This window comes from Camelus ferus, chromosome 32 (assembly GCF_009834535.1).
Source record: "Camelus ferus isolate YT-003-E chromosome 32, BCGSAC_Cfer_1.0, whole genome shotgun sequence".
Lineage (NCBI taxonomy): Eukaryota > Metazoa > Chordata > Mammalia > Artiodactyla > Camelidae > Camelus > Camelus ferus.
The window spans coordinates 2541728-2564607 of NC_045727.1; the positions used below are offsets into that span (position 1 = coordinate 2541728).

The window sequence follows — 22880 nt, forward strand, 5'->3', positions numbered from 1 at the left end:
ATCTTATTATATTACAAGCCCCTCACTGTTTGGATGTGTTTTCTCCCTGTGTCCCCTGTACCCAGCCTGCGCCCGGTGGAGACAGGAGACACTCCACAGAGATCTTTCTTGAGCACCTCCTGTGCCAGGCACTGCATTAGGGGCTCGGGACACAGAAACAAGTGTGATTTGGTGGCTTCCACTGAGCTCCCAGCCCAGAAGGGACAACAGATGTGGAAGCACAGCGAGGGGAGAAGTGAGGTGACAGGTGAGTTCACAGTGTGGAGCCTGCGCTGAGGAGGGAGACAGCTGAGCTGAGTCTGGAATGGGAGAGAAAAATATGGAGGTAATAGAAAAATGGATAGTGGGAACAGGAGGTGTGAAGGTAGGGGATGTGGAATATTGGTTGAAAACCGCAGAAACAGAAAGTGTAAGGGGGAAAGAGGGTGGAGGGAGGCAAAACCGAGGAGGTGAGCAGAGACGAGCTCTGGAGGCAGACTTGACCATGACCACTGGGCTGCAGGACGCGGGAGGGTGTCAGGCCAGATGACCCATGATCAGGCTTACACGCACAGAGAATCAGACAAAATGTTAACAACACTAAAATGACCAATTGGTGGACAATGCATCACCTAGTTATAAGTCACCCTTATCTAACCATTCAAGTTGAAATGTTCAAGGATCCTCCCCAAATGTCATTGAGTGGGTAGAGGAAGGGTAGAGGGTGGTTAAGAGCACCGACTCTGATTTGAATCCCAGCTCTTAAAAATTAGGGGCAAGTTGTAAAGAAATTGGAACCTTCATACATGGCTGGCCAGAATGTAAAATGCCACAGCAGCTTTGGAAAACTGTCTGGCGGTCCCTCAAGTGGTTAAATGTAGTTCCCGCATGATCCAGCAATTCCACTCCTAGGTCCACATCCAAGAGAAATGCAGCATATGTCTACATAGAAACCTACACACAAATGTTCTTAACAGCCAAAAAGCAGAGACAACCCAATTGTCCAACAACTGATGGATGGACAGACAAAATGTGGTTCATCCACACAATGGAATTTTATTTAGCCATGAAAAGGAATGAAGCACTGACACAGATTACAACATAAATAGATCTTGAAAACATGATGCTGAGTGAAAGAAGCCAGACACCAAAAGTCACGCAGTATATGATTCCATTTACGTGAAATGCCCAGAACAGACAAATCCATAGAAACAGAAAGTAGATTGGCAGCTGCCAGGGGTGGGGCAGTGGTGGGGGGAGGGGGTCAGGAAGGAAAAGAAGGCAATGGGAGGGGGGTGACTGCTAGTGGGTATGGGGTTTCTTTTGGTGGATAAAGAAAATATTCTTGAATTAAATAGTGCTGATAGTTGCACAACTTTGTGAATATAGTACAAAAAAATTCATTGAAAATGGTAAATTTTATGATATGTGAATTACATTTTAATTTAAATTATAAATAAGCATTAAAAAAAGGTCAAGCTACTCAACCTCTCTGAGCCTCAGGTTCCTCATTGGTAAAATAGGGATAATGACAGCATTTTACCCCACAAGACTGTGGTGAGTAGTAAATAAGTTAATACACATAGAGCACTCAGAACAGTTCCTGGCACATGGCAGGAGAGGAGCTATGTAACTGCTGCCTGTTATTGTCAGATTTTCCAACAATTTCATAAAATTAATATCTTCTTCTGACTGAAAACATTTTACGTATTCATTGAGAAATTTTTCAAATATTTAGACATCAAATAGAAAATCTACCCAAAACGCTTTATCGCAAGATTATCATGGCTAATAGTTTGGTGTATATGACTCGAGAATTTCTTTTATATATATATTCTAGCCCATACAATTATACTTTTAGATGGAAATATGTAAGTTATATAAATATAATCTTATACGAACATATATTCATGCTTATTTGGCAATTTTCTTTATCTCATATTATGTCTTGGAGATATTTCCATGTTAGTAAGCAGAGAGCTGTCGTCTCTCTTAATTTTTTTTCCTTTTCTAAAAGCAGGATCATGTTTCAGTGCACCGACAAACCATCATTTAACTAATCCCCTATTAATGGATATTTGGACTGTTTCCATTTTGAAAAATATTTTCAAACAAGACATCCTTTTACTTATGTCTTGGCATCCTGTGTGAGCACTTCTGTGGGCTACATTCCTAGAAGTCAGAAGATAGGCTGTAATTTAAGAAAAGGGTAACAAATCGCTCTTCCAAAAGGTTGTCCCGATTTACCCCCGCCGGCCAGCAAGCGGTGAGAGTGCAGGGTCCCTCACAGCCTCGCCAACACCCAGCACTATCGATCATTTTTATCTTCACTTATCTGATTTGTGAAAAATGAGGTCTTGTTTTCATTTGCATCTTTGATGTACTGGTGAGCATCTGCTCAGTGGTTTATTGGCCTTTTTCTGTGAACTGCCTCTTGGTGTTCTTTCAAATATTCTAAAATGCACTTTAAAATTCCTTGGGATTTACCATCAAAAGGCAATTCCTTCCCAATTAAGTTGTGGTTACGGGGCTTTGTTATTCCTACAAGTTAATAGATGCTTTATGCGAGAGGTTTTACTTTGGAATGATGGAAATGTTTAAGAACTAGGTGAAGTGGTGGTTGCACAGAATTGTGAATGGACTAAAAACCATTGAATTGTTCACTTTAAAATGGTTGGTTTTATGGTCTGTGAATTTCACCTCAATAAACTATTTTTTAAGAAAGATGCTTTATATGAATTTCCAACTGATCTTCAATAATAAACTCCTAACTTCATGGCTCTAAAAAAACAGTAATTGGAAAAAATTTATGCACCCTATATTCACTGCAGCATTACTTACAATAGTGAAGATCTGGAAGCAATCTACGTGTCCACCAATAGATGACTGGATAAAGAAAATGTGGTATAAAAATACAATGGAATACTACTCAGCCATAAAAAATGAAACAATGCCATTTGCAGCGACATGGGATGGACCTAAAGATTATCATATTGAGTGAAGTAAGTCAGAGAAAGACAAATATCAATATGATATCACTTATATGTGGAATCTGAAAAACAAAACAAATGAACAAATATAACAAAATAGGAAACAGTTATAGATACAGAGAACAAACAGGTGGTTGCCAGTGGGGAAGAGGGCTGGGGGAGGCAAGAAATGGGTGAGGAAAATTAAGAGGTACAAACTTCCATCTACAAAATAAATACATGAATCGAATAAATGAAATGTACAGTGTGAGGAAGACTGTCCATAACTATGTAATATCTTTGTGTAGTGACATAGCACAGTGATTATTTTGAAATGTACAGAAATATGTATAAATGTATAGAATCAACGCACTGTGTAACAGGAACTAGCATGCCCTTATTGGTCAATTATACTTCAAAAACAAAGAAACTCACAGAAAAAGAGACCAGATTTGTGGTTACCAGAAGCGGGGGTGGGGAGAGAGGGAATTGGATGGAGGCAGTCAAAAAGTACAAACTTCTAGTTACAGGATAAGTAAGTACTAGGGGTGTAATGTACAACACAATAAATATAGCTAACACTGCTGTATGTTACGTATGAAAGTTGTTAAGAGAGTAAATCCTAAAACTTTTTTCTATTTCTTTAATGTTGTATCTATATGCAATGATGGATGTTCACTAAACTTACCGTGGTCATCATTTCACGATGTATGTAAGTCAGATCATTATTCTGGACACCTAAACTTATACAGTGCTGTATGTCAATTATATCTGAATAAAATTGAAAGAAAAAAATAGCGACAATAAAGGCAGTGGAAGGAAACATTTAAAAAAAAAGAACATAAATTTCAGCAATATTTTTTGAACTAGCTCCTAGAGATAATGGAAATAAAAGCAAAAATAAACAAATGGGACCTAATTAAACTTAAAAGCTTTTGCACAGCAAAGGAAACCATAAACGAAATGAAAAGACAACCTACAGAATGGGAGAAAATATTTGCAAATGACACGACCAACAAGGGACTAATTTCCAAAATATATGAACAGCTCATACAGTTTAAAATAAAAAAAACAAACAACTCAGTCAAAAAATGGGCAGAAGACCTAAAGAGACATTTTTCCAAAGAAGAAATCCAGATGGCCAACAGGCACATGAGAAGATGCTCAATATCACTAATTATTAGAGAAAAGCAAATCAAAACCACAATAAGGTACCATCTCATACCAGTCAGAATGGCCATCATTAAAAAGTCTACAGATAATAAATGCTGGAGAGGGTGTGGAGAAAAAGGAAACTTCCTACACTGTTGGTAGGAATGTAAATTGGTGCAGCCACCATGGAGGATAGTATGGAGGTTCCTTAAAAAACTAAAAATAGACTTACCATATGATTCAACAATCCCACTCTTGGGCATATATCCAGAAAAAAACTATAATTCAAAAAGACACATGCACCCCACTGTTCATAGCAGCACTGTTTACAATAGCCAAGACATGGAAGCAACCTAAATGTCCATCAACAGATGACTGGATAGAGAAGCTGCGGTATATTTATACAATGGAATACTACTCAGCCATAAAAAAGAATAAAATAATGCCATTTGCAGCAACATGGATGGACCTAGAGATCGTCATTCTAAGTGAAGTAAGCCAGAAAGAGAAAGAAAAATACCATATGATATTACATATATGTGGAATCCAAAAAAAAATGATGCAAATTCTATTTATGGACCAAAAACAGACTCACAGACATAGAAAACAAACTATGGTTACCAAAGGGAAAAGAGCAGGGAGGGGTAAATTTGGGGTTGAGGATTAAGAGACACATATTACTGTATATAAAATAGATAAACACAAGGACCTACTGTATAGCACAAGGAACTATAGTCAATGTCTTGTAATAACATATAATGGAAAAGAATCTGAAAAGAAAATATATATGTATACATATGTACAACTAAATCACTTTGCTGTATACCTGGAACTAACACTGTAAATCAACTACATTTCAACTTTATAAAAAAAGATGCTTTATACTAAGTTCCAATTGATCTTCCACAGCAGAAGCTCCTAACTGTTCGGCTCTGAGTCTCTGTTACTAATTGTCAGCAGGAACTGCGAGCCTGGGCTGCTCTGTCCCCCAGCCACCTGCTCAGCCAACTCCGAGGTTCTCAGGACTGGGCACATCTATGGGATATTCTTTGTCCAAAGAGCTTATGTTTGTTCAAGATGATGTACAAAGATTCTGAAATCTTCCTAAAATTTCTTTTTACATATTTCTTCCAAAAGTCTCTTTCCCAATGTTCTTAACAGCTTTTTAAAAATTATGCTGGACTTCTCTCCTGTCCCTGCCACATGACATGGCATTGCTCAGTCATTTTTCCTTGGATCCTTCTAAAAAGGATTGTTGGGGGGAAAAAAGAGAAGAAGCTCCTGGGTGGTCCTGGCCTTTTGAGGACCAGTCTTATCTGAGATACAGTTCCAAAAAAAAGGTCTTCCTCCTGCCTGGGGCCAGCTGCTGTTGGCGCTTCCTAACTCCCTTCTCCAAGGTCAGGTCACTGAAGCATTCTCACCTCCAGTTCCTCCTGCCTCTGCTCTTTCTGGCCAAACCCACGAGGTGGCCGAACCACAGGCAGAAAGAGGCTGCCCTCGAGGGCTCATAAGGTCCAATCCCAAAGCCAGGGCTGCATCAGGGCCCAGTAACACCGAGGAGAGGAGAGTCGGGGCTCGGTTCGAGGATAAAGTCCTGCCCTGACCGGCCACTTGACCAAGTTTTGTCACCTCTGTGAGCCTCGGTGGCATAACACTTTGCAGGGTTGTTGAAGATGAAATGGGATGACGAACGCAGGGCCCTGGTGCATGCATGGTGCACCCTAATCCATAATTATAATGGGGAGCTTACCCGGGACCCACCGGCCTAGCAGCACGAGGGACCAACCACAGATGTGGGCCTATTTCAGGGAGGTGGAACCGCTGCTCTGAGATGCTAAGCTTTGGATGCCCTGGGCTTGGTCCTTTGACCTCTTCTCTATCTTTCCTTCCCCTGCGGAATCTCCTCTTGAATTGTGGCTTGGAACCACCGTGTGCCCTTGACCTCAGACGTGGAGCTCCAGCCCAGCCTCTAACGTGAACTCCGCTTCCCCAGTAGAATGCAGATTTCATGGTGACAGAAAGGTTGTTTTGTTTTCATCCCGCCTTCAGCACCTAGAACAGCACCTGGATAACGCAGGGGCTCAGTAAACACTGAGTGAACCGTGGGACGCTATCAGTTGAACTTAAAACTCCTTTAAGAACCATGAGTTAGGAAAAATCAAACAACTGGTAGTATTCAGGTTAAACCATCTGGTTTTATCCATGAGAAAAGAATGGGAGGTTTTATAGCTCGTCAGCAACTCTTCCGGGGCCCTGGAGTCTGGTTTCCTCATTGAGCCTCAGGCACTGAGCTCTGGGTGCCTTATTCCTGTGCAGCGCTGGGCTCAGAAGCAAGAGTTCTGGGTTTGAATCCTGCCTCGGGCACTTCCTAACCATGTGACCTTGGGTAAGAGCTACTTACATTATCTGTGCCTCAGTTTCTTCCTCTGCAGAGTCAGGAGGGTAAGAATGGTAGCCAAGCTGCCCACAGGTCCTTAAGGTGGGACCTGAAATAAGCTGGGGGCTGAGAAATTGGTTTACACGCTAGCAGTGGGAAGCTCCTGGTGCTTACCTGCACATTTTTGTGGTAGAATTAAAAAGTTTCACTTTGTAGCCACTGTTGCAAACGAGCAGGAAGAGCTCCTTGGTGAGTGGCGGGTACCAGACCATGCAGGTGGGGCAGCTGCCCTTGGTCGGTTCGGTGGATGTCCAGGACTTCCAGGTGGTCTCTGTAGCTCTTGGGAAGGTTATACTCGATCTGCAGAGAAGCCCGGACAGACACACATAAGGACTGAGGTGAATGCAGTCAGCCAGCAGTCCTATTCTGGCGGGGACAGTATCAGGCGTCCTAAGAGGAGACTTGCCTAAATCCTACACTTACTAAGCTGCCATCACGGAGCATTCGTTACAAGCAGGATGCTGATCTAAGCGCTCCAAAGACATCATGCCATTTAATACTCACGACTGCCCTGCAAACTAGTACTGCTGTGCAGATGCGAAAACCAGTGTTGGGAGAGGTTCCGTGGCGTGCCCGTGGTCACACAGCTAAGAAGTTGCAGAGTGAAAATTCAAACCGAGGTCCGACTAGCTCCAAAACCTGAACTCTTACAGTTACGTCGCACTACTTCACTCTCCATTATCTTGGGAACATTCCCCCGACCCTTGGGAACTTTTTGAGGGTAGAAACTAATTCTTATTTATCTAAATCTCAGCGCCTGACAGTCAAAAATTAGCAGCCTGCTGAACTTCACCCATAGGCAGGTCTGGATGGCCAGACCAGGATGGACGGATGGAAGGAAGGATGGGTAGAATAAAAGCAGTAAGGGGCAGGAAGGAAGGAAGTTAAGATGGATGCACAGATAAACCGACTGATCGATTTTTGAATCCTTTTGGCTCAATCATGTAATACTGCACTTGCCACTGTCACTACCTCTCCCTCTGATCTCACACCCTCTCTGAGCTGTCACATTGAGGTAACAGCCTGGCCCTGACCCCTGGACACACAGGAAGTGTGAGTATTGGCTTCCGAATATGCACTGAGAGGCGAGAGTGGCTGAGTTGTCCATCTGGCCAAGTGCCACTTCTCAGGAGCCTTTATGCTCAGGACAGCAGTCCCCGTGTGGTGGCAGAGCCGCGTTAAGGCCAACTGCCAACTCAGAGGGGTATGCTACTTTATTGTATATTCATTTTCTCCAACAAGCACACGAACTGTGGGCCTGGTTTTGTGCCAGACGCCAGGGATGTCACAAGAATGAGGCCCGGTCCTCGTGACCAGGCGGAGGAAAACTAAACGGCTCACCAAGAGTCTGTCTCTCCCGAGGCTCAGCAGTCTGGGCTCATTGCTGTCCAGATGAACCCCGAACAGGACACTTCGAATGCTCTTGCGATGAGAACGAAGTCTCGCCAGATATTCCCAGACCCTTCGTCCATTTTTGACTCTCAGCACGTAAACGGCCACGGTGAAAAGTACATCCTGCAGGCAAGCGCAAGGGCAGGGCTTATTCCTTTTCCAGGGTTGTAGCTGAAGAATCATCACTGTGTTTTTCATACTCACTTTGCTCCCGGAGTATTTTATCCAAAAAGCAAATCTTCACCTACTGGAACGAGTAGTGAACTAACGCCCATTTTACAGATGAGAAAACTGAGGTTAAAAGTAGGTAGTGGGAGGGAGTTGGTATTTCTCTGACGCTGTGGTCTTACTCTCCCGACTTCATTCTCTGCTGATAACTGAAACCCTGACTCTTTTGGCCTTTGTCCTCCCTTCTCTTTATCTAGTTACACAAAATTAAAAAGGTATGATTTTTTGAAAAAAGAAAAAAGTATGATGGCTGAGACTGAAAGGGTCAGAGAGTGGGTGGAAGCAGCCTGAGGGGACACAGGGATGCCTGAGTCAGTGTGCTGGTGGGACGTGGGACATGGGAGGTGGGGGGCTGTTTGGGCCTTTAAAACCGCTGCTTCCCCCCAACCTGACTCTGTCCCCCCACATCGGGCAAGATGAGCCCATGCAGATGACAGAACTGGCAGAAAGAGAGAGGTTACGGGTCTCGGGAAATCTTTACTGAGATTAAGAGCCCTATTCACAGAGGGAAGGAACAGAATCCAAAATGCTTGGTAAAGACTCTGCTTTGAGATAAATGAGAATGTCATCTTGTCAAAAATCAAAGGGAGAGATGAAAACCCGGGTGCAGAGCAAGGGTTCCAAAAACTGACAAACCCAGACAAGCCGTCAGAGTAGCAGGATCCAAGTCTGGGAGCTCTGAGGCCCCTGCTCTTGTTTTCAGGCAGAAGTCCCCCATCCTGTTCTCTTTTTACAATGGCTTTATCAAGATAAAATTCACACCCTACACGATTCACCATCTAAAATGAACAATTCAGTGAGTTTTAGCATATTCACAGAGGTGTGTGTCCATCATCACAGTTTTAGAGCATCTCATCGCCCCAGAAAGAAACCTTGTACCCTTTAGCTGCCACGCCCCACCCACCATCCCCAGCCCCTCTCTCTTTGTGGCTTTAAGTAAGGTTGCTAAACCGCTGGGCGGTGGAAACACTCACGGCAGTTGCCATGTACTTGGAGTCGTGGGAGAAGCTGATGTGGGTCACGCTGCTTCTGGAATATTTGAAAGGCTCTGGGATTTCACTCTCTAAGGACATTGCAGTCAAGAATGTAAACTGTCCCCTCCGTGAAGCCAGCTCCAAGAAGAGTCCCTGAAATCACAAGCCGGAGAATGGTGATCGAAAGGGCTGTATTCATTCAATAAACACCCACTCGGTGCCGGGCCCTGTTCTGGGCGCCGAGGAGACAGCAGTGAACTCGACCCACTGGCAGTTCCCTACGAAAAGCCTGGCATGGCGGCAGGAGACCAGGCAGCGCAGGGTTCTGCAGGGACCGGAGGGAGAAAGCGTCCCACCGGGTGGGGGAGCGGGGCCCAGGTGAGCCTCCCAGGGCTGGGACAGCCAAGGGAAAAGCCATTTGGGTCTGTTTTCGATTTGACACCTAAGATGGGCTGATACAAGAAAAGTACCTTCCGGGTTGTAGGTCAGACTCTGGACTCCAAGCCCTTTCTCAAAGACCCTGCTGAAGAGGTATTTTTTCTTTTCATAATCCCACACTTTGATCATCCCACAGAAGCTCCCAATGGCAATGAGGGGCTGATACGGGTGGCAGGAGATGGCACAAATGGCATCCTTGGGCTCTACAAATAACTTCTCAAGTTTGGTCCCATCCGTCGTCAAGTGGTACACTGACGCATCCGCTGTCCCGATGATGAGATTCCTGTTTGCCAAGGGGAGACAGAGCAGCATCAGTGTTTGCAGGGAATGGGGCACGCCAGCCATTCTGCCTCTAATTGCACATGAAACGCCTCTGTCGTCTGTAATTTAGTGACATTATTAACCCCGCATCTCTGAAAATATACTACCAATACCCAACAGCCTCCATTTGCAAGTGAAAAAGCCCACATTTCTACATGTAAATTGAGTCATTAAGTATGCAGATGGACAGTCAGTTGTACAATTAGCTAATCTGCACATGCAAATATTCATTTGTGTATGCAAATATGGAGTTTGGTGCACACATACAGATGTGCCTGCAAATACTGCAAGGGTAATTAAGCAGACTCACAGATAATTCAGTCTTGAAATGTTATGGCTATTAATTATCAAATGCCTTTAACCGGAGTGCTAGGGCAAACTCAGCCTCGGAAAAAGGGACCAACCTACAGCGAAGGACTCCAGTTTACAGCCCGGGGACAAGCCCTTTCCAGCTTCCCATCACTAAACATCCTTGATATGAGAATGATGTTTCATTTTTAAAAATGATTAAACAGTGATTGTAATCAGTCAAGGAGATCCATCTGCAAACCAGGTAAAGGACAGACCTGGAAGGCTAGTTCCCTCTCTTTCTTATCCCAGGAACAGGAAGGAGGTCCTGCTTTACACAAACCAAGAGAAGACATCAATCACTTTTTAACCCTTCAGATGACAAGATGCATTGACAACTTACCTTACAATAAAAGAGTTGCCTTTTAAAGTGCAGTCTGGAGGGTAGTTTGTATTTTCGGTGGGAGGAGAGGCCGGGGTCTTTGAAAAGGACAGGGTCCTTATGGAGCTCAGTTTGAAGTGGCTGTACCAGTTAACAATGGACAGGGTACAGTCATAGAACTTGATGTTACCCCTAATGTCGCCTGTGACAATATAGCTGAAACAGAGAGGATCCTCAGTTTGTTAAACAACGGTAAGGAATGCCACCTAATGAATACCCAATTATACGTCGACCTCTGGGCCCCGGGAGTCGCAGAAACTTCACCTGGTACTGCCCTATGTGTCTGGTTTTGCTGTCAGCCCACTTTACGTCCAGGACACTAAGGCTCAAGGCCTGGGTTTGCCAGATTCAGCAAATAAAAACACAGGCTGCCCAGCTAAATTTGAATCTTAATCTTTTAGTACAAGGATGTCCCAAATACTGCATGAGACATACATACTTAAACCTGGCAACCCTCTCAGGGCCACGAGGCTAGACTAAGCAGGGGTCCAGGTGCATCAACCGCAAAGTCCACGCTCTCTGCTCTCCGAGGTCAGCCACATGCAACGGCAGCGGGCAGTGACTTACACCCTCCGCCATGAGACTACAGATGACAACGGAGTCCATCCACCAGCCCTCTGAAATCACACAGGCTGGCAATGGGATGCCAGCCGTTTTACAGGAAGACGCTGCTGTTAGAGTGATCGTAAAACCCTGTCCAGTCATCACAGCCAAAGGCAGTGCTGTGTGACAAAATGGCTTTTATTTCCAGTCCTCAGAGCCATCCCAAATGGGCTTGTTTTTTTTTAAGCTTCTGACATAATTCTAATCACGGGGAGGGGGAGTAGGGGAGTGAATTACCTCTTACATATGCAAAGTGATTAAATGAGGTTTCTGATTAGTAAGCAAGGCAGGTGGGCAGAGTAATTGGCTAGAACGTCATTCACTGCCCTCTGCTGGACAGAAACGGCAAAACAAGCCAAGCGTTTTCCTCCAAGGGCTCCCGGGTCCTGGCTGGGTTTTATTTAACGTGGAGAGAGGGGAACCCAGGCCTGATCTTCCCTGAGTCCTAACCCTCAATGATTAAAAGTTAATTGGCTCATCAATTGCAATTCTACTGCTGTCTTTCTGCACCGAGTGAAGATGACAGTTGGCGTTTCTTTTTGCAAAGCCGTGCCAGGACCTCACTGCTCCCCTGTATCAAAGAAAGGAAAGCAATGGGCTTTGGCAAAGAAAGCAGAAGGCAGAGTAAGTCCAACCATGGGGCAGGGTCCTTGTCATTAGGCACTTGTCTCCAGCACTTTGGGGAACTTGTCTAGCACACTAATAATGCCTGTTTTACCTAAGAGCTCCCCTGTGCCAGACAAGAGTTTTATGTGCCTTATTCCACAAAAGCCTCATAAAATCACTCTGGGAGGGATAGTACTATTATGCCCATTTTACAGATGGAAAAACAGAGGCTCAGCAAAATTAACTCCCTTACCCAAGTTCACTCAGTAAGGGAGAGATGCATCTGGAATGCAAACCTCTTTATGTCTGAGGCTAAGGCTCTTAGTGATTACATGTGTGCCCTCACAGCCTCTCAAAATCAAAGAGTTCGGGAACTTTATAAAGTTCTGTTGTATTTCATCTTTTCACGACTGGGTAAGTGTTATTTTGTAATCAGAAAAAAACAACATAGCTATCTGTGTCATTTTCTTAAGGTATGTAAAACTTAGGGTGCAAAATCAGTCTCATTAGTACAAAAGGAAAAAAAATCAATTACTTTTTGTTTCATCAGCACAAAAGGATTTTTAAAAGTAATACATGCTCATGATTAAAAAAAAAAGTAAACCAATTAGTACAAATGAGTCTATAAAAAGAAGTACAGCCACCCCATCCTTGTTCTCAGTTCTTTTCCTCAGAGACAACCCATGTTCTCAGTTTGCTGACTCCCCCCAGAAACGTTCTATGCATATACAAAGTAAGTGGACGCATCCAAAAGGGTTTTTAAATACTTTTATAATCATCTATAGCTACTTTTTAATTAATTACCTATCAACTGTAGTAAGCACCGTGATACCCTCCTTCTGCAAATGAACCAGTTTACAAGGTTTGATGTGGGGAAAGCCCAAAGAGCTGGAGGCAGATGGCGGTGGGCGGTCAATGTCCCAGACAACCAGCTTGCCTTCCATGGTCGCCGACAGTATTTGGGTTAAATTCAAATGAAAGACGGACTGGCTAAATTTTCCCACGAGCTTGTTGAATGTCTGCATTTCAAGAGAGGGTTATAAGTTACTGTTAGTAATAAATATAAAACAAAGCATTTATCAACACAGTGTCTTATTATACCTAAATACAGTAGGAAAAAAAATTAAGTAAAAAAAAATTACTAAGAATATGAAAATGAATATACGTCTGCATATGCATGACTGGGGTACTATGCTGTACACCAGAAATTGACACACTGTAACTGAATGTACTTCAATTTTTAAAAATCACTAAAAAAATCACTAAAAAACCCCTTCCCCGTCAAACCCCATCATGGTCCAGGCGGTTGTGAACCTCTGAAGATTTGCGAAGGGCAAGTAAAGGGTTATGTACCAGCTTAATTAAACTGTTTGCTTAAAGCAGATGAAAGAGTGGTTAATCACCGTTTACACCTGTTCAACGTCTCTTTCTGAGGGTTCAGAGACGGACAAAGAAACTAATATCCGTCTGGAACAAAAGCGTGTGCCAGCTGTAAAATACCATAAAACAATTCTCCCAGTCTCCTTTCGATCATAAGTTATTTTCCCATCAGTGGAAATTAAATACTGTACCTAGAAATGCTCCTAAGACTCCTTATTAAACGTGCGCTGCATAAAATAAGGCACAAGGCCATCTTCCCTAGACCGTGTCTTAGAGACAAAGTATAGGAAGAACCCAGAGCCGTGAGGGAAGCCCCTCAGTCAATGGCCAGCGAGTGAACACGTGAAGTTCAGCGATCTGTCCTACGATACAGTAAGGTCTGCTGCCCGACTCACTGACAAGGCAGAGAAGACACTAGGATGCAGTTCTTCTGACTTGAGCAGGAGAGGGTTGGTGGAATCACAACTGGTCAAGCAAGGGCATCGAGTTCTTTCTAAGAACAGCCCCATTTCAACATGAGGCATTTTTTTAACGATTGCAAACTGCATCCGATCCTCACTACTTGTGGATGCCGTATTTGCCAATTTACCTACTCGCTAAAATGTGTTTGCAACCCCGAAATCACTCCTCGTGCACTCTGACAAGCATTTGCAGATGCGCGTGTGTAAAGTTTGACGTTCCCAACTGAGGCCAAGCAAGGCAGCTCTCTGCCTTCTCACTCCAGCTCTCGGATGGAAAACCAGTGTCCTCTTTCTGGTCTGTTTAGTGCCGCGATGCTCGCATTTTGGGGGGGGGTGCTTTTTGTTGGTGATTTTGGTATTTAAATTGGCCCCCAAACATGGTACTGACACGCTGTCTAGTGTTCCTAGGCACTGGGGGGCTGAGAGGTGCCTTACAAAGAATACACCTGCGTTAGGTAAGCACACTCGGGCATGAGTTCTGGTGCTGCTGGCTGTGAGTCCAATGTTAAGGAGCCAACGTTATATATTAAACACGGTGTGTTTGAACAGAAACATGCATGAAACAAGGTTATGCATCTGTCAGCTGATGGAAGTGCTGTGATCCCAGGGCTGGCAGGAGCCTGTTCGTGGACTTCTCATAGGAGCATCATCCAGTATTCACTAATGCAGGTCTGCAGGGACCTTAGAGAACATGATTGCCACGAATAATGAGAACTGGCTGTATTTATTTTTTGATTCTTTGGTTTGTGAAAACCAGAGTTTGAACACAGAGTAATCCTGCCTTGTGTCCAACATCTCTCTCTCTCTTTTTTTTTTTTCCATTTGGCATGCCCTCTTGAAAAATACAGCTTTAGAAATCAAACCAGAAGTGAAGTAAGGAAGCAGATACATCACCGTAAGGTGCACACTGAGCGCAGTTTACATGAGTATCAAAAGCAGAAAGTCCTCAGGAGACAGGACTGGTGCTCCACCTCAGGTGCCCTACCTCCAGGTAGGCAGGCAAGATAAAATGTCTCCTCCACCACCTGGCTGACCACCTTTCTGTGGGCTCTTAACCATCTAAATACTCAATATCTTTTTTTTTTTTAATTGCTCTGAAAACTGACCAGCTTAAAAGGGATCCATCCATGTTCAACTATACTATTCACATCACCCACAGTCAGCATTTATTCTCTGTCATATGCACACACACATTATAAAAGCCATCACTATCCAGGATATTTTCTCATGATAGTAAACTTTCTTTTCTATTTATTTTTATTCCATATTATTTCAAAAGATATCTTCATTATGTTCGACTGACCATTCAGGATGGTAAAGGACCTAAGTAAAAAGTTCGGATTCTTTCCCAATGGTTTCATATCAAGAGACACAAACAGCAGCCCAAAGTGACTAAGCTTACACACGATCATCCTCCACAGAGTCAGACGTACAAAGGCACAACGGGTGTACTCACCTTTCCCGTTAAAAGTGGGGCACTGTGAGTAAGTGTATCTCCCTCTTCATACTGAGAAGTATAGAAAAAAAAAATAATCACTACCCAAAAAAAGACCTGGTTTCCAAAAGGAGAACTACAGAACCGCAAAATCAAAACAAATGCATCTAAATAGCGTCAGAGCTTTGCAATTTCTGCAGGGAGGAGAACCTGCTGCCTTCAGGAGCATCTAAAAGCCTTCTGAAATGATTGTGACTTTAAGTGGTAGTTAGCGCAAATCTGAATTCTACATTTATAAGGCTTTAAAGCTGTAATTAATACCTGAAGTAATGAGAATCACTGAAAATCAGTGATTCAGTGTGTTTCTGTTTTGCATTTTTTATTGAGATAAAGTTCACATTACATAAATTAACCATTAATCATTTTAAATTGTACAAGTTGGCAGCATTAACACTGCTGTGCAACCATCATTCTATCTAATCCCAAAAGGAAGCTCCTTCTCCACTGAGCAGTCATTCCCCTCCCTCCCCTCCCCCAGCCCCTAACAATGACCAGTCTGCATTCTGACTCTGTGGATTTACCTATTCTGGACATTTCACATCAACGGAATCATACAATTTGTGGCTCTTTGTGTCCAGCTTCTCTCACTCAGCATCGCGCTCTCAAGCTTCACCCACGTGGCGCACTGTGTCAGGGCTTCACTCCGTTTGTGGCTGAGTCATATTCCATCACATGGACAGACCACATTTTTGTCCATCCATGCATTCGTTGATGGACTTCAGTTTGTTTCTACCTTTTGGTTATTGCGAATAATGCTGCTGCTATGAACATTTGTGTATAGGTGTTTGTTTGAATGCCTATTTTCAATTCTTTTGGGTATATACCTAGGGATTGGTGGGTCATATGGTCATTTTACGTTTAACTCTTGATGGTTTTTAATCTCATGATTTTGCCCTGAGTCAGTATACGCATCGCTGATCTGTGTGCTAATCCTTTTCTAAGAGGGAATGAAGTCCAAGATCTTGAAAAACACTGTACTTTATTATTATTTTTTAAAACATGGAATTCCTCTTTTATTTATTTGCTTTGGGGGGGAGGTAATTAAGTTTTTATTTATTTATTTTTAGTGGAAGTACTGGGAATTGAACCCAGGACCTTGTGTATGCTAGGCACATACTCTACCACTGAGCTATACACTCCCCTCGAAAAACACTATATTTTAGACCTTAAATACATTCAAATAAACATTTGTCTCATTACTTTACAAAAGCAAATGAAATTTAAATGATCTGCTTCTGATGTAATACGCTGATTTCTACTGATACTAAAATAAATGCTATAATTAAACAAAAACATTTTAATATATGTTCCTTGCTTTCTAAGTAGATACTATATTGGTACATTACCAAAACATCTGTACTCAAAGAATGAACATACACTTGTCTATACATTTAAAGTGAATGAAAATGTTTCTACTTACCCACATATAATAAATTGCCTGTGTTTTACTATTGCTCACCAATTCTTTATTATTTGTTGGATTAAAAGTAAGGTAATTCTGAAATATAAAGTATGGAAATATATTAAATTACAGTATATTTTCTGCTTCTCTCTGGTTAAGCTGAATGCTAAAATTAAATAATATTTTTTATTAAAATAAAATAACTGAGTAGGAACATAAAAGACATGATATTTTGTAAACCATAGGAATATAATTGAAATATTGAGTATAAAGTTAACAGTCTTAAATGTGTTCCCTTTCTTATTTAGTCTTATTTATTATAATTCATCATCTATAAATTGAAACAAGCAAAAGTGAAGCAATATTCACCAATAACCTTCATTCTATGTCCTTTTGGACAAAGACTGCTATGTACACATTTCTAAATTTGACAGGGCCATGAGGTAACTTTGAATGAATGCAAAAATACTAGAAGAGGATTCTGATTCCTGCCAAGATGGTGAACAGCATGGGTTGCCTGGCTCCCTTCCCAAAAATCAACCCTGCAGCAGCTGAGAAAACCTGGAAATCAGAAACTAAACAAAAACCACAATAACAACAAAAAGTGAGGAATCCCTGGGGAGACTTAAGGCACGTGTCTTGAAATGGTGCATGCACAGGAGGCGGGGGCGGCAGCCTCAGATGAAGGGCTGGAGGAGGCAGCTTTGAGACACAGGTTCAAGAAGCGCTTTCTGAGTTCCATTCCTGCCCCTTCCACCCCACCTCCTATTCCTTGCCTGCTGCGTGCCGTGTCGCTCCAGGAATGTAAACCACCAGTGCCAAAGCCTGCTAGTCAATTTCAGGGCAGCACAAAGGCCTGGGTGGGGTGAAGAGCTGGTGAGAACGAGGGACGAGGCCTCTCAGAGGCTGAATGTCAGCCTCAAACCACCTCCTTCTCTGCTTAGGTTAAGGCGACCCCTTTGCTAAAGGCCTGTGAGAAGTAAAAGTAAGTTGTCTTTGTAGGAAGTTATCATCCTGAGCTCCGAATTATTCCTATGCTTTTTAAAGCATGACATCAGATATTTAATGAAAAAAAATAACCAGGCCTATGAAAGAGACATCCAAATGACTGAAAAACAACAGAAAAAGTAATCAACCGAAAGAGGCCCCCAGGAGACCCAGGTATTAGCGTCATCGTGCACAGACTGCAAAATACTGAGGTGAACATGTGCGGGACAGCACAGAACAAGCTGGGTCATCTCCGCAGGTAACTCTATTTTTAAAAAGAACCAAATAGAAATTCCAGATCTGGGGGAAAAAAAAGGTTTAAAAAACTCAAAATATGGTTTAACAGAAAATTAAATATAGCTAAAGAAATTACTAGTTAGTACAAAAGAAGGACAAATTACAGGAGAAAACATCCAGACTGAAGCCTAAAGACACAAACAGGAAATACAGAAGTGAGAATAAAAGGCCTACGGGAGAAGATGAAAAGGTCTAATTTACTTGTGATTGGAGTCCCAGGAGAGGAAAGAATGTGGTAGAAATAATGTTTAAAGAGACAATGGCTAGAATTTTCCCAAACTAAGGAGAGATATGATACCCCAAGTTCAAAAAACCCCAAGGGATAAGTTGGGTTTTTTTTTTTTATCCATATACAATGACATATCCATATACATACAGACACATCATTGAGAAACAGCTGAAACCAAGAGAAAATTTTAAAAGCAGCCAGGGGGGAAAGGGTTGGGGGGAGACACATAACTTTGAAGAGAGGGATCAGTGAGGTCAACAGCTGACTTCTCAACAGAAATGATGAGAGTCTGAAGACAATGGAGTAATACTGCCTGTATCTTCAAGGTACTGAAAGAAAATAACCACCAACCTAGAATTCTATACTCAGGGAGAATATCCTTCAAAAATAAAGATAACTACCAGGAGAAATGAGAGCATATATCTCTGCAAAGACTTGTACGTGAATGTTCACGCAGCTTCATTTTTTTAATAGCCACAAACAGGAAACAACCCAAATGTCCTTTAGTTATCTGTTCAGTGAATAGATAAACAAATTGTGGCATATCCATTCAACGCACTACTATTCAGCAATAAAACGGAATAAACTTTTGATACACACAACAACACGGATGAATCTCAAAATCGGAGTGAAAGAAGCCAGAGCACTCCACAAAAAGGGCCCATTTCTTAATGCTGGAGAGGGTGTGGAGAAAAAGGGGCCCCCCTGTACTGTTAGTGCAGTCACTGTGGAGAACAGCATGAATCTTCCTTAAAAAACTAAAAATAGAGTTACCATATGATCCAGCAATCCCGCACCTGGGCATATATCCGGAAAAGATGAAAACTCTAATTCAAAAAGATACATGCACCCCAGTGTTCATAGCAGCACTATTTACAATAACCAAGATATGGAAACAACCTAAATGTCCATCGACAGATGACTGGATAAAGAAGATGTGAGAGAGAGAGATACACACACACACACAAAAATACACAATGGAATACTACTCAGCCATAAAAAAGAATGAAGATAAATGTCATATGACATCACTTATATATGGAATCTAAAAAAAAAATGATACAAAGGAACTTATTTACACAACAGAAATAGACTCATAGACACAGAAAATGAACTTATGGTTACCAAAGGGGAAAGTGAGGGGGAGGGATAAATTAAGGATTTGGAATTAACAGATACACACTACTTTATATAAAACAGATAAACAATGAGGACCTACTGTATAGCACAGGGTACTATTCTCAATACCTTGTAATAACTTATGAAAAAGAATCTGAAAGAAGAATATATATGCATAACTGAATCGCTTTGCTGTACACTTGAAACATTGTAAATCAACTAGATACTTCAATAAAAAAACATATATATAAAATATAAAATAATAAAAAAGTCCATTTCTATAAAAATTCTAGGGCATTCAAACTAATAAACATTAATAAACAGGAGAGTGGATGTTGGGAGATGGAGAGAGGGGACAGATCTTACCTTGGAGGCCAAAATAAGGAGTTTGGGTTTTATTCTAAGGACAATGGGAAGCCACTGAAGGATTCTGAGTAAGGGAGTGATATGGCTGTGGGAAGACTGTGGGGGTGCAGTAAGGGTGAAGAAGAGAGATGGGCTGGCAGGATGCTGAGGTCATGCGGGTAGAGATGACTGTGGTGTGGACTCAGTGGTGGCAGTAGAGATGGTTGGAGAGGAAGGATGTCAGCACAGATTTTGGAAGTAAATGGTATTTAAAGCCACTGGGATGCGAATGCCCAAGAAGCAAGTGTGGCAAGAAGAGGGGGAAGAGGAAAAAGAAGAGTCCCCAGAACCAAATCCTGAGGCACACTAAGACTTAGAAGGCGTGCAAATGACAGGAGAAGAACTCACAAAGGAACCCGAGAAAGAACAGCCAGAGAGACAGCAGGGAGCCCGACCCGTGCGCCCACTGGGACTTAACAACGTCCGCTGGGTTTGGGAGCACCAGCGACTGTGATAAACGTGGTTTCGGTAGAGCCATGGGTTGGGGGATGGACAAGCGAGCTGTGTGACACTCAGAGAACAAGAAACTACACGGCAGTGAAAGTGACTAGGAATTACAGCTCAAGACTCAGCATGGATGAATCTCAGAAACAATGCTGAACAAAGGAAGCAATCGGTCTGACTCCAAGGTCAGAAACAGGTACAATGAGATACGACAGTACTGAAGGACACATACATCGCTGGAGAAAAGCACAGGGGAATGCCAGTGCATGTGGGACACAACATTTGGGATGGCGGTTAGCTGTAGGGAGCAAGGCTGGGGATGGGATGAGGGGGGCACAGGGGTCTTCTGGGGTTTGGGTGATGTTCTAGTTCATGATCCAGTGGTGAGCACACAGGTACATTTTATTTTCCTCCTCAAAACATACACTCTTGTATACATCCCTTATTCAACAATAAAAATATAAAGAGGTCAACTAGAAATGGACACATTGTAATTGACTGTACTTCAATTTAAAAAATAATAATAATATAAAGAGGTCAAAAATTTCTTGCCAAAAAAAGCCCAAAAAATAAGTGAGAGATGAGGAAGTAGAGAAAGCAAGTGTGGACAGAGTGTCTGAGAAGTCCCACGGAGGAGGAGCAGAGGGCGTGGCTGGAAGGAGACGTGGGGCCAGGGCAGTTTTCTAAAGGTCAGAGGTTCTAAAGCAGGTTTATTTGCAGGGGAGGGAGGGGTGACGGCGGCAGGAGAGGGCCTTGAGGAGGTCAGATGGCGGGGATCTCGTTCGCTGGCCTTTCGTTGCAATTAGAGGAGAAAAGAGAAGACGGTGAGGCTGGAGGTAGGCTGTGGGCTTGGGAGGAGAACAGGCCGGTGTCTGGGTCCAATGGCTTCTGTTTCCTCAATGAAACACAAGAGAGGTCACCCGCTGAGGGTGGGGGGAAGGGCGGGGGAGAGGGAGGAGGAGGTGCGAAAGTGTGGTCTCTGGAAATGACAAGGACAGCCTCCGGGACAGCCAGGCCGTGCTGAGAGCTCTCCTGACATTCATGACTGAACTCCAAGTAAGCTGCATCAGCTCAGCCGGGAGGTTCGCACCAGCCGCGGGCAGCCTGCCGGGGGCCCCGCGAGCAGAGAGGGCTGACTGCGGAGCTGGCCCGGGGCGGGGGGCTTGTGCAACGGCACTTCCCGCGAGGATGGGGCTGTTCCATCACCCGTGTTGTCAACAACGGCGGCCACTAGCCACACGTGGATGAGGAGCATTGGAAACGTGGCTAGTGAAACAGAGGAAACTAATTTGCACTTTTATTTAATTTTAATCAATTTAAATTTAAATAGCCATGTGTGCTTAACAAAATGGTGGGATGTGAAATCAGTATAGAAATCAGCTGCGTTTCTACACACTAGCAATCAGCATCCTGAGGAGGAAGTTAAGAAAACAATTCACTCAAGAAAGACCATCCAACAAAGGACTTAGGGATAAATTTAACCAAGGAGCTGAAAGATTTGTACACGGAAAATGACAAAATGCTGAAAACAACAAAACGAAAAAAAATTCAAGAAGATGTAAATGGAAAGACGTCCTGTGCTCATGGCTCGGAAGACGATGCCAAGATGGCAGTACTACCCGAAGCCGTCCATAGGTTCAGTGCAACCTCTATCAAAATCCCAAAAGCGCTTTTTGTAGCAATAGCAAAATCCATCCGAAATGCCCCCGTATTCCTGGCGGCTTTACGAAGTAAGGAAATTTTCTTCAGGGAGCAGAGGCACGCTGGGGGCAGAAAGGAGTGAAAATGGGCACAGATGTGCCTTGCTGAGTGTGGTCACCCAGACGCCCTGCTTGGGTTCTAGTTCCTGCCAGCTGCACATGTACTGACCACAGAGACTGGCACACAGTAGGCACTCAATCAGTGCAGGTGAATGGAAGCTGCAAGGATGACTGTGACAGCAGAGCATACACTCTGGGTGCCCTTGGCAAGTCACCTCGTGCGAACTGAGAGTAACAACTCCCCTATATTTATTTTTTCAACTTCCCTATATTTAGAGCAGTTCAGAGCGTGTTTCTAGAATAAGAAAGGCCACTAGCCGAGTGACTGTAGACAGATAATTTAATAGTTAACAGTGGTATTCCACAGTAACATCTCCTGCCCAGCACAACTGCACGGAGATACTGAATTTAAAGCACTTAGCAGAATCTGGCACATAATAAGTGCTTGAAAAAAAAAAAACAGCTATTATCATCAAAAATTTAAAATGAGATCACGGATATGAGTTTAAAAAGCTCCAGTGCGCCGTAACAAAACTCCAGTAAAACGAAAAGCAGTGCTGACCCGGCTTCAGTGTGACTTTCGGTGGATTGTGACAGGCTCAAACCCAGCTCACCTGGAAACCATACTCTCTGGGAAGATCCAGTGTGCACGCTGGCGTCTCCACTGCTAACGTCCACCTCCAGATGCACACTTTCTGTGGGGGACAGCAGACGGAGGAGAAGCCGGCTGAGGTGCCCCACGGCCCTCGTGGTGCCCCAGTCCCTCCCGTTAACTAAGCCCAGCACAGTGAGCTGAGCCACAGGCAGGGAGCCCCTGCCCAGAGATGCGCCACCGCCCTCCACCCGGAGGATCACAGATGCCACACGGCCTGAGCAGAGCTGCTCACGGGGACGCTCTTGATTGGCTGGCCAGCCCGCTGAGGCTACCCCAAGAGGCCCTGTACCTGGATTTCAGCATCGGAGATGGTTGCCAGATACTTGGCATCACGGGTGATAGCCATGGCCCGGATGCCGTTCCCTTCTGGGCAGCTGTCAAATATTGTGTGCACAGGAATGCTGCAAAACAGGACGG

The 22880-nt window shown here is 43.4% G+C and overlaps 1 protein-coding gene across 1 annotated transcript in view; it reads right to left on the minus strand.

Moving 5' to 3' along the window:
* Positions 1-22880, minus strand: part of WDR66 (WD repeat domain 66) — a 65580-nt gene that overhangs the window by 26878 nt on the left and 15822 nt on the right. The window contains 12 exon segments of the mRNA XM_032471469.1: positions 6652-6767; positions 6769-6837; positions 7879-8052; positions 9132-9233; positions 9235-9284; positions 9602-9852; positions 10582-10776; positions 12634-12848; positions 15127-15177; positions 16586-16663; positions 22423-22503; positions 22753-22864. Of these exon segments, the coding sequence (XP_032327360.1) occupies positions 6652-6767; positions 6769-6837; positions 7879-8052; positions 9132-9233; positions 9235-9284; positions 9602-9852; positions 10582-10776; positions 12634-12848; positions 15127-15177; positions 16586-16663; positions 22423-22503; positions 22753-22864 (1494 nt within the window).